General features: G+C 37.3%; 1 protein-coding gene across 1 annotated transcript; it reads left to right on the top strand.

The window, feature by feature from the left end:
- The first annotated feature begins 1110 nt into the window (after window positions 1-1110).
- Window positions 1111-12015, top strand: LOC121384775 (probable calcium-binding protein CML10). The gene is made up of 7 exons (XM_041515352.1): window positions 1111-1131; window positions 3296-3354; window positions 4525-4634; window positions 5807-5971; window positions 6638-6684; window positions 9167-9218; window positions 11897-12015. Exons 2-6 carry the CDS (start codon window positions 3308-3310, stop codon window positions 9203-9205), a joined length of 408 nt encoding a protein of 135 aa, XP_041371286.1. The 5' UTR covers window positions 1111-1131; window positions 3296-3307; the 3' UTR covers window positions 9206-9218; window positions 11897-12015.
- The last annotated feature ends 958 nt before the right edge of the window (window positions 12016-12973 follow it).

Raw genomic sequence — 12973 nt, 5'->3', positions numbered from 1 at the left:
GAAAGAAACAAAACTTATCGGTTCTACACAGCTCAGGTCAGGTCAGGTCAGAGGGTTTTGCGTTCACATTCAGAACAAGCTGTTGTAGCGCACGCCTGCCATGGGCGCAGGTGCCGGCTTTGGCCAGCTCCTTTGTCCAGGACAAGTACACACCTCAGACAAGCACTTCTTTTATTTTAGCTGAATCCTGCGCCTTCAAAGAGACTTTCCTGAGTTTTACGGTTTCACTCTAACAAAGTCTTCTTAACGAATAACACTACATATTAATTACATTTTCTAGTTTACAATATCTGTATCTGTGTATACAATCTTTGGTTTTGCTCAAATGTCGTTTTATTTCCTACTATATAGTATAAATATTTTTTCGTGTGTACCAAAATGTTGGGACGTAAATTCCAGTTTAGTCTACTACAAACATAAGCACGACCAGATTTACCTCTCGTGTATACAGACATATTGATATTTTAAACCAGAAAATGTTATTAATGTGTGTTTGTCGTTTTACAATAACAGCACTTTCATGACAGTCTTTTTAACACCACTGGAACACATTGAATAATTAACCATTGGATGTCAAACATTTGGTAATTGTAATACGTAGTCCTGTCTGTATTTCTGTCGGTTTGTCTATCTGTCTGCCTCCACCTCTCTCTCTCTCTCTCTCTCTCTCTCTCTCTCTCTCTCTCTCTCTCTCTCTCTCTCTCTCTCTCTCTCTGTGTCCTCCCTCTCTCCCCCTCTGTCTCCCTCTCTCTCCCTCCCTCCCTCTCCCTCTATCTGTCTGTCTGTCTATTTGTCTGTCATGTAGACATAGGAAACCAACGAACCAGAGAGACAGACTGACCTCACATATAAACAGACAGACATATCGACAGACAGACAGACATGTAGCTAGATTAGATGCTGGAAGGCCCGTTTGGGAATTCATGATGAAGACTGGCGGTGTAGGGAGCGGTTTTACGTCACAGCTAATCACTCGTGGTTCGACCCGCACTATCTGCAAGTCGCGGGCGAGTACACTGTTCTGGGTTCAGGTCATGTTGTGTACTCGGTGAGAAAACAACAGGTGCGCCTCACTCATGGCTTCAGCGAGAATTAATCCGTTCTGTCATTACTTATCTGATTACTATACCGGTAAGTACAATGACCATTCTTCTTTATATTAAAAAATAAATAACAACAAAATTCTATTTTTCTTTACAGGTATGAACACATTTTTAAATCATATGATAGACAAAGATATAAGTTATAGAAATAGGTTTCTTAAAAATACCAAAACAACGGCTTTGTTGGAAAAATATTCATTATTTATATAAAACGTTTCAGCTCATGACACATTTTAAAAATCATTACTGCAAGTATTACCAATCAGAATGAAATCAACTCAGTTGGTTTGCTATATAAATTCAACGAAATTAATTAAAGACCGGTGGATATGTTCGGCATTTTTCTTTAAAAATATAGTTTGTTAAAAATACAGCTTCTTCCGTTATTAGAAGCTTTGGCATTTTGTTTTTTAAACGTACTGATTTAAACACTAATTGAGAGCGAACAGAACGACAAATATCGTTACGAACTAACGTGTAAGGCCCAATACACACTGGGTCTGGGTCTGGGTCTGGGTCTGGCGAGTATGGTACCAGTCGAAAATGAAACGCATGGAATCGAACGTGACAAAATACACCGTCTGTGCTGTCGTCAGCATTTCATTTCAACTTATTTTCGTACTTATATCCAATTAACGTTCAAGCACGCTATCCTGGACATACACCTTAGCTATGTTTGGCACTGAGTTAGTTGCTAGTGGTTAGTGAGCAAGAAGAGGGTGTAGTGATCTTACTACCCACTGAGTCGTTAAAATTCGCCCACAGTACCTACCAGCCTTGTGTCCGATGGCTTAACCACGACACCACCGAGGCCGGTTGGCGCCAACAACAGATCTGGTAACAGTCGTCATAGAACATGCGCTATATTTTCACACTGCCAGACTGGCAGCTGCGCAGTGTTCGAGCCTTATTTTAAAATATTGTTTTAATAAATAACAGGAAAGATATATATATATTTAGCAATGTGGAATAATCGTAATTATTTTTGATGTTTATAGAAGAAAATATATCCAAAGGTATGAACATAGTCAGTTATATTGATAACACGTAACCACGTCAAAATACACCAGACATGGCGTCTTTGCCACACTCTACAGACCCAGACCCAGACCCAACCCAACTTTGGTGTGTTTTTGGCCTAACGAATCCTAGCGAATACGCATTTGATGTACGAAAAATCCACCGTGTACAATAGTTTTGCGTCATATTGTACTGAAACGATGTTTAGAAGTCATCTGTAATCAAACGATGCTAAAATAATATCACACTGGTTAAGATTTACCAAAGCGCCTATACGCCCTTAACTGATTTTAATGAGTATAGTTATAAAGCACTTGAGCTGATTTCAACCAGATTGCAAAGACACGACTCCAGAGCCGGTTTATTCTGGTAGCACATGTCGCACGTGCTACGGGCCCCGCGCTTCAGTGAGCTCCGCAGTGATAGGTACATTTATTTTACCCAGGCCATTTTCCCTCTCTCCTCGAGGGGGTTGCAAAACATATATCCTTGGAAGAGGGCCCTCTGTTATTTGTGCTTACATGCCTCGCGGATCCCTAAACCGGATCCGACTGACCCTTATTATTAGGCTGTGTAATCTCCCCCCTCCCCTCCCCCCTCCCCACCCCCCTCCCCGTATGTTACAACCTATTTTATGCGATAAATTAAGAATTATTTACATTGTCGTGTTTCAAATGTTTCAATATCATTTTGATCATCCTGATGTTTGGAGTATCTCCAAATAAAGGAAGGAAGGAAGGAAGGAAGGACATGTTTTATTTAACGACGCACTCAACACATTTTATTTACGGTTATATGGCGTCAGACATATGGTTAAGGACCACACAAATATAGAGGGAGGAAACCCGCTGTCGCCACTTCATGAGCTAGTCTTTTCGAGTAGCAGCAAGGGATCTTTTATATACACCATCCCACAGACAGGATAGTACATACCACGGCCTTTGTTAAACCAGTTGTGGAGCACTGGCTGTAACAAGAAATAGCCCAATGGGGCCACCAACGAGGATCGATCCTAAACCGACAGTGTATTAAGCAAGCGCTTTACCACTGGGCTACGTCCCGCCCAAATGAAGGCAGTATCTGAAAAACTAGGGTCAGTGACTCTTGTTTTCGTTTTATTTGAATTACTAAAGTTATATTATTACCACTGCTATTATTTATTGTTGTTTCAGTCTTCCACCGTAATGAAGTTCGTCATTTTCCTCGCCTCCGTGGCTTTGACCCTGGCGGCGTAAGTAATTTACATAACAATATGACATATCTAATAGTTATTCACATTTGCTTATGTCCCTATCCAATGAATGAATGAATGAATGAATGTTTAACGACACCCCAGCACGAAAAAATACATCGGCTATTGGGTGTCAAACTATGGTAATGCAAATAAATAAAGTGATGATCAACATCAATATAAAAATTCAAGATTTAAACAAAAACAGTGTAAAGAACTGTGCAAAAACACAAATATCACAGATAGATACTGAATTTTACTCAAAACTTAAATTTTGTGCTGTATTGGCCATTCTCAAAGAAAATGTTACACCCCTGCACCACGGTGAGGTTATAGCACGCGCAGGGGCGCCACTATCCAGGCAATAGTACAATAATACTGATTTTAATAACACCCGCTAATAGTAGTGAATCACCAGATAGTGTGCATCAAACACAGCCGTACCCGGCATAAAATAAATAAGGGGAAACAAGTTGGACACCCCCACCACCAACAACCCCCCCCAACAACAACAACAACAACAACAAAAAGAGCAGTTTTTCGTAATTTGCAGCTATCCCTTGCCCTCACATTTCTTATGGCTTTGTAAAACATGTGACAAGTGTGGCACTAACTCCAAAACTGTAAAGTACAAACTCGCTGCAACCATATATTACATAAGCAATTTCTTCTGAATATCAGCAACATATTTTTTATAGTGTTGGGAATCAGCTGGAGTTTCATTATCGATCATCGGTTATAACTGTTTTGCATCAACGGGCGTCGGAAAGTTTTTTTTCTCTTCCTATGGCGCTCACATAGTATAGATCTCATCATATGCATTGCTTTCTTGGCCGTACCAACGTTTAATTACTTCCGACGCTCCTGATCAACTGATCAACGTTCGATTAAACAATTGGTAATTACTGGAACATCACTATTTTTTAATATTTACTTTGCCTCAGAGGAAACTCTAGGGTCTGATTATGTAAGCGATATTTTGTCCACAAGGTACATTCAATGAAAGTGAAATTCTGGATCGCAATTTTTTAGGGTTAGGGTTAGTTTTAGACTAAGAATAAGTATTCGCTTCACTCACTGGCTACAACTCATTTTCTTTCTTTTTTTTCTCTTTTTTTCTTCCTCATAATACCTTTCTTTTAACTCATTTTCATTTTATTTACTTTTCAGTAACACCAGTCACCAGGTAAACCACATGTTCACCCTTGTGGACGCTAACCGAGATGGCATCTTCTCCAAGGCAGAGCTTGGTCACGTCTATCAAAACTTCGACCTGAATGGTAAGTCGAAATACCCCACCCCCCACCCCGCATCATTCACATATGACTAACAATGTCAGAGATGAATAGCCTTGAATACATTACCTTACACATGTATGCAATAGAAAGGAAGGAAATGTTTTATTTAACGACGCACTCAACACATTTTATTTACGATTATATGGCGCCGGACATATGGTTAAGGACCACACAGACATTGAGAGAGGAAACCCGCTATCGCCACTTCATGGGCTACTATTTTCGATTAGCAGCAAGGGATCTTTTTATATGCACCATCCCATAGACAGGATAACACATACCACGGCCTTTGATGTACCAGTCGTGGTGCACTGGCCGAAGCGAGAAATAGCCCAATGGGCCCACCGACGGGGATCGATTCCAAACCGACCGCGCATCAAGCGAGCGCTTTACCACTGGGCTACGTCTCGCCCCATGTATTCAATAGGTCATCAAAAACAAACAGACCAAACATGCTATAAATTAGCAGCTAACATTAGTGTAGAAATTGAACTGTATTGTGCAGCCATAAATCACTGTTAATAAGAGCTGGTCGTGACTATAGTTTAGGGTTCTCACTGTACAGGCCTGCCACTTTTACAGTACGTGCCAGTAAGGTTTTCAAAAAACTTTTTATAGCTTCTGAAAACAATGTCATGTCTGAATGCACACAAAAATTATAAGCAAGGAACCACAAGTATTCAACTAATATCGTAAACATATTTAGAGGGAGAAATCCCTTTAAAGTTAGCTGGACAGAGAAAAAAAGAGAAGAAAGGAGAAAAGTAGAGATGCTGGTAACTTAAAATTCAAACCAATCGTCACGGGAGTGGCAGTCTTCATTCATACAAAATATTGTCCTGGATAACGGCAGTCCTCCTTCAGATAAGTCACGGAAATGGCAGCCCTCATTCATACAAAATATCTGGTTAATGGCAGTCCTCCTGATAAGTAATGGGGAGTGGCAGTCCTGCTTCATACAAAATGTCCTGGATAATGAGTCCTCCAAACAAATGTGTTGTCCTGGGGAGTGACCGTCTTGTTGACAAAGCCCCCCCCCCCCCTCCCTCCCGACAGTGACTTGTGAAAGCATACACTTCTGAATACATTAATAGTTCCGCCGTTTGGACTTTATTTTATTTTATTTTAATATATTTTTGTGCGTTCTCCGCCAGGCGACCACCGAGTGACAATGACGGAGTTCTACCGAGCGTTCTGCCACGCCGACCACCGCCTGTGTATTGTAGCTGGAGACCTGTTCAAGGATTTGGACGCCGACCACACCCTCATGATCCTGGAGTCCAGTCTCGACCACCTCTATGATCTGTTTGACGCAGACGGTATGTTTGCAGTAAGGGCTGTTTAACTGGAGGAAACCTTGTGCCTTAATTTAACTGTATGGCCCCCTCTCCGTTAATTCCTGATAATATAATTGTTATTGTAACATAATTAAATTTCCGTTGCATTCATTACAATATAACGTCATCCCATTGGTCCAGCCGTAGCAGCGGGATTTTGTAAAACATTACATCGTCAGGAAACGTCATGACGCCATTTTATACTGGTAATTTATCTTACTGAGCGTTATTTTTTTAACCAAACAAATAAATTAAAATAAAATATGAACTTTTAATGTTATTATTAGTAAGTATGTTTTAAATATAATTATAAGTATTGTCTGGTATTTCTTTTACGTTCATCTGGGTATGATAATAAATAATCCGCAAACTTATGTAAGAACGTCTTCGCCGATTCACACAGTTTGCAGGTGATTTTGTTTTGTTCATACCACGATGGATCGAGAGCTAAATTTCAAATTCCTTTGTTTGTATCTGAATACAATACATTGGAACAAAAATCACCGCCCTCAGTGGTGTCGTGGTTAACCCATCCGACATGAGGTTTGTGCCCATGACAGCGTGCTTGAACCTTAATTAGATATAAACACCAAAATAAGTTTAAATTAATAAAAAAAATAAAACATTCAGCTGGTTTCTTTCTTTCAGGAAACGACGAAGTAACGAAATCAGAGTTCCACACGTTCATGGTGAAGGTCGGTATCACAATGTAATAATTAAATTTCTGTTACATTCATTACAGTATAATTAAATTTCCGTTACATTCATTACAGTATAATTAAATTTCTGTTACATTACAGTATAATTAAATTTCTGTTACATTCAATACAGTATAATTAAATTTCTGTTACATTCATTACAGCATAATTAAATTTCTGTTACATTCATTACAGCATAATTAAATTTCTGTTACATTCATTACAGTATAATTAAATTTCCGTTACATTCATTACAGCATAATTAAATTTCCGTTACATTCATTACAACATTCATTACAGCATAATTAAATTTCCGTTACATTCATTACAGCATAATTAAATTTCCGTACAGTATAATTAAATTTCTGTTACATTACAGTATAATTAAATTTCCGTTACATTCATTACAGTGTAATTAAATTTCTGTTACATTACAGTATAATTAAATTTCTGTTACATTACAGCATAATTAAATTTCTGTTACATTCATTACAGCATAATTAAATTTCTGATACATTACAGTATAATTAAATTTCTGCTACATTCATCACAATATAATTACATTTCTGTTACATTCATCACAGCATAATTAAATTTCTGTTACATTATTTCTGTTACATTCATTACAGTATAATTAAATTTCTGTTACATTCATTACAGCATAATTAAATTTCTGTTACATTACAGTATAATTAAATTTCTGTTACATTCATTACAGTATAATTAAATTTCTGTTACATTACAGTATAATTAAATTTCTGTTACATTACAGTATAATTAAATTTCTGTTACATTACAGTATAATTAAAGTTCTGTTACATTAAAGTATAATTAAATTTCTGTTACATTATAGTATAATTAAATTTCTGTTACATTCATTACAGTATAATTAAATTTCTGTTACATTACAGTATAATTAAATTTCTGTTACATTCATAACAGCATAATTAAATTTTCGTTATATTCATTACAACTTAATGTCATCCCATTGGTCCAGCCATAGCAATAATAGACAATTCAAATGGTCCAGCCGTGGCAATAATAGACAATTCAAATGGTCCAGCCGTGGCAATAATAGACAATTCAAATGGTCCAGCCGTGGCAAGGCAAGTTTGTTCATTTCTCGTTGAACGTAAAATGACGTTGTCAGGGAACGATATATCTGATGACGTCACTTTATATTGGTACTTTTGTCATATACAGTTATTGAGCGTTATGTTACCCTTTAATATCATTTAAAGCCTTGTGTTCTTCAAGCTTTGTAACGCTTTAATATCATCTCACGTCTTGTGTTATTCTTTAATATCGTCTCACGTCTTGTGTTACTCTTTAATATCATCTCACGTCTTGTGTTATTCTTTAATATCGTCCCACATCTTGTGTTATTCTTTATTATCATCTCACGTCTTGTGTTATTCGTTAATATGAGGGGGGGGGGGGGGGAGACGTAGCCCGTAGCCAGTGTTAAAGCACTCGCTTGATGCGCGGTCGGTTTGAGACCGATTTCCGTCAGTGGGCCTATTAGGCTATTTCTCGCTTCAGCCAGTGCACCATGACTGGTACAGCAATGGCCGTGGTATGTGCTATCCTGTCTATGGGACGTTGCATATAAAACATCCCTTGCTGCTAATCGAAAAGAGTAGCCCATGAAGTGGCGACAGCGGGTTTCCTCTCAATATCTGTGTAGTCCATAACCATATGTCCGACGCCATATAACCGTAAATAAAATGTGTTGAGTGCGTCGCTAATAAACCATTTCCTTTCTTCTTCTTTAATATCATCTCAAGCCTTGTGTTATTCTTTAAGGTCGTCGCACGTCTTGTGTTATTCTTTAATATCTTCTCACGTCTTGTGTTATTCTTTAATATCATCTCACGTCTTGTGTTATTCTTTAATATCGTCTCACATCTTGTGTTATTCTTTAATATCACCTCACGTCTTGTGTTATTCTTTCATATGATCTCACGTCTTGTGTTATTCTTTAATATCATCTCATGTCTTGTGTTATTCTTTAATATCGTCTCACGTCTTGTGTTATTCTTTAATATAATCTAACGTCTTATGTTATTCTTTAATATCGTCTCACGTCTTGTGTTATTCTTTAATATAATTTCACGTCTTGTGTTATTCTTTAATATCATCTCAGGTCTTGTGTTATCCTTTAAGATCGTCTCACGTCTTGTGTTACCCTCTAATATATCAATCCTTATGTTACTCTTGAATATTACCTCAAACCTTTTGCTATTCTTTAATATCCTCTCACAAACATATGCTATGTTTTGTTTAATGATACTGGGTGCATACTTAGTTAAAATCGTGGTTGGAATATTCCCACTCTAAAAAAAAAACCCTAGAAACAAAACCAACATTTAGACGGTTAATACTTAGTCTAATTTTTGTTTTGAAGACATTTTTAAGTAATCCATAATCGTTACACGCCCACACTTAACTAATTCACTGTATTTACATTTGTGTTTAGGAACTGGACAAGCTGAAGGCAGCGCACAACCTGAACTAAACAAATCCCAAAGGTAATGTATGTTTGCTTTCTGAAATAACTAAAATGTACATTTTTCTGTTGTGATATATATGTTTGTTTGTTTTCTAAACGTGGTAGATTGGGTAAAAGTGTAATTTGTGCCAGTGCTAAGAATAAAAAATAGGAAAAACTTATTATATGTGTGTGCATTGAACAACAATTATAACACGTTACATCATTCGGCGCAATAAAAACCAATGTTTTTTTAATCAAGAACATGAGTGAAAAATGGAATATATTTCCTCTAAAGTTATTTTAGTTTATAATTTATATAGAAATGTGGGTTTTTTTCAGGGCAAAGACTGAAAGCTTTTAGGCCAATCCTGAATCGTATTTTTATTATTTCTATTGATTAGGGTGGGTTGGGTGTTTGCATTGAGAAGGTTACCGTTACAGGTGGCGATTGTCTTTTTCTAGCTTTATTATACATTCAATGTGCTGAAAATCTCCCTCCATGTGTTACCCTGTAATCAAGGCACCCACAACCTTCAAATAAAGTGACATCACGTATGATTAAAGTTAAAACGCAGTCAATGTCTGAACGACAAGTCCGTATCTCTACACAGTGCTGGAGCGAATGGGCATTTGGCATATACTGTATTAGCCCGAGTACTCTGACGGTAAGAGAGCTGGGCGGACATTTGAACCGTTTTCAACAGAGTAAGAGAGTGTTGATAACTGTCCAAATGTCCAGGGCTCTGTTCCATGAAGCGATCTTAGCACTACTATCGCCGTAAATACCTACCATCGCAATCTTAATTTTATTCTACGATCGCCAGCCCGTTCCACGACGCGGCGTAGTTTATTATCGTCGTAAATTACTGTGAAAAATTACAATAGGTACGAAGCAGTTGTAAGCCACTGACGTATATGTCAAATGGCAGTTAGATGATGATTTGATCATTTTCTAAGGATACTAACTTATTGTGTAAAAATAAATCTAATACATACCAAATACCTTTTATGAAACTCGGCGTTCCATGAAAAACATTCTAGGCCATACGACCTTAAAGGGACATTACTGAGTTTGCTGCATTGTAAGATGGTTCTGACTAATAAAATATTTCTACGATTAAACTTACATATTAAATATATTTTCTGGTTTAGAATATCAGTATCATCATTCTGTATATTCAATGTGTTTCTGGTCGTCTTAATATTTGTAAGAAGCCCAAACTGGATTTTGTCTTCAAATAATTTCAAAAAATATTTTAGGAAATAAAATGAAATTTAACCTAGTACAAATATTAGAACGATCAGGAACACGTTTAATATACAGCCACTAATATTTTATGCAGATACATATATTTGATATTTAATTACAATCGTTAAAAAGTCTCTGTTAGTCCATAAAATCTTAAAACTTGCAGCAAACTTGGGAATTTCCCTTTAACACGAAAATACGGGAGATAACTCTCATGTCTTATGCATTCGGCAATTTTCGCTTACTACATAAACTGACAAAGTTACTTAATGGATGTCTGATAGCAATGAATACATCCAAGATGTTCCGAAAAGTCGGTAACCAATTTATTAACTAATTCGCACTTCTTTGCAAATAATATAAAATTCACCTTAAGTCACTACAATTAATCTTAGCTACAATTTTTTTCGTGGAACGGGGCCCAGCTCCCTTACGGTCAGAGTACTCGAGCTAATACTTTGTTACATACCAGTGTGTGAGAACATCATTCGTTATTTTTGATAACACATACCCGTTACCACATCTACGCGCAATAACATTTTAAAGACATACGATTGGCTGCTCCTAGGTGATGACCACGTCACCAATGTCATACCATCCAATGAAAAAAAAAAAAAAAAACGAAAAAAGAAACCCTGGTCGAATCGATCACTCCATGACGTACAAATTAACTTGAAATTGACATGTCTGTTAATTAAGGACAAGGACCGTAAATAGGTTTTCGTTGGAAAAGGCATTTAAAGTTATTTTAAAACATTTTGTTTTCTTCAGAATATGTAAGAAATAAAATACAACATTTGTGTCAGTTAGATACCATTTATAACAACTCCCCTGCGTGGACTGTAACCTCACCGCGGTGCAGGGGTGTAACATTCTCTTTGAGAATGGCCAATACAGCATAAAATTGAAGTTTTGAGTAAAATTCAGTATCCGTAAAATTCTGTGATATTTGTGTTTTTGCACAGTTCTTTACACTGTTTTTGTTTAAGTCTTGAATTTTTATATTGATGTTGATCATCACTTTATTTATTTCCATTACCATAGTTTGACACCCAATAGCCGATGTATTTTTCGTGCTGGGGTGTCGTTAAACATTCATTCATTCATTCATTCATTCATTTATAACAACTCGTTTAAAAACGTATCCAACTTGCTTTCATTCGTTAGATACGTTTTAAAACAATTTGTTGTAAGATAAATGGTATCTAACGGCCACTCCTGTAGTATTCTCTTTGTATATAACTGTGGTTTGATTCCGTGCATCTCTATCTAGTGCCTTGTTTATAGGAGGAGCCACTCCCGAGGAGATTTCCCCACTTGACAACACATCCTTCTTGCAATGCCGCAAAGATGACTGCCACTCCCAGACCAGTTTACTATATCAAAGCTAGCACAGGACATATGCTATTTTAAACTAACGCTAGACTAATTATTTCTGTTACATAATGATATGCATTATTTTTCAGGATCTTGGTTGTAAAAACAGATCAGAATAGACTATTCATCAGATCCGGTGTACACATATTGCATCCGAATAATGTATTGATTATTTTCAATAAAAAAACAAATAAAAACTTATTTTTTATAAAAAAAGTTATTTTATTATTTAGTTACTATTAAAATAATAAACTTACGTTTCTGTTTCATACAAAAGGCACTGTGAACTAAGTTCTACAACCTGTCATGGACACACTCTCTGGCGAAGTCAGAGGTTGTCCGCACGACAGGCATTCTTGAACAGTTCTCTGGAAGCATGCCAAAAATTACCCACACCCACAAGTTCTACAAAGTTAGGATATATATATATATCGGCAAATCGCAGTGTGAATCTTGATTCATCACTAAACACGACTCTATTCCATTCCCTCTGAGTTCATCGCAAGTGGCGTTGTGCCCACAGCTGACGCTGACGTCGATGGAATTGGGTCAAAATGGGTCCAACATATGGGCGCCGTGCGTGGAGGTGAGCGGTTCACAGCCGATTTCGGATCGTTTGCGCGAACACCCGACGTCTGAAAAGTGCATTATTGGATGATAAATTGCCCGTCGACTGCAACCCAACGCCCTTGCAACGTCAGCTACTGACGTTGCCGCCTACAACATGCCGACGGCACGTTCACGCTGCACATTTGTGAGGCGTGGCATCGAAACAGGTCGTAACAAATATCGTTTTGATGTATTTTTTCGTTGTCAGACTACTGTAAGCAAGTAACGATGAAAACACGTGTGCTATTGTAGTCACGTGACCAGTGGCACGTGCAAAACCACTTGCTTCAATGGTGCTATGCACACGCCATGGATCGGGTCACGTGGGCTCAATCTGATTAAAATTAGCTCTACTGGTCTACCAGTAGATCTAACAGCATTGCGTGGACTCCCATGTCCAGGTGACATTTCATCTATAAATAACAATTTAAATACCAACCAATTACATTTCGCCTTTTATAGCGTTATTCGGGAGCATACAAATTCTAAAAATATCGGGCAAGTCTATTTATGCAATAGGCGAACTTGTTAGTCTATTTGAACATTAAAAAACAGGG

This window comes from Gigantopelta aegis, chromosome 10, assembly GCF_016097555.1.
Source record: "Gigantopelta aegis isolate Gae_Host chromosome 10, Gae_host_genome, whole genome shotgun sequence".
Lineage (NCBI taxonomy): Eukaryota > Metazoa > Mollusca > Gastropoda > Neomphalida > Peltospiridae > Gigantopelta > Gigantopelta aegis.
Note: the sequence above shows the minus strand (reverse complement) of the source record. Positions and strands in the feature narration are given on the sequence as shown.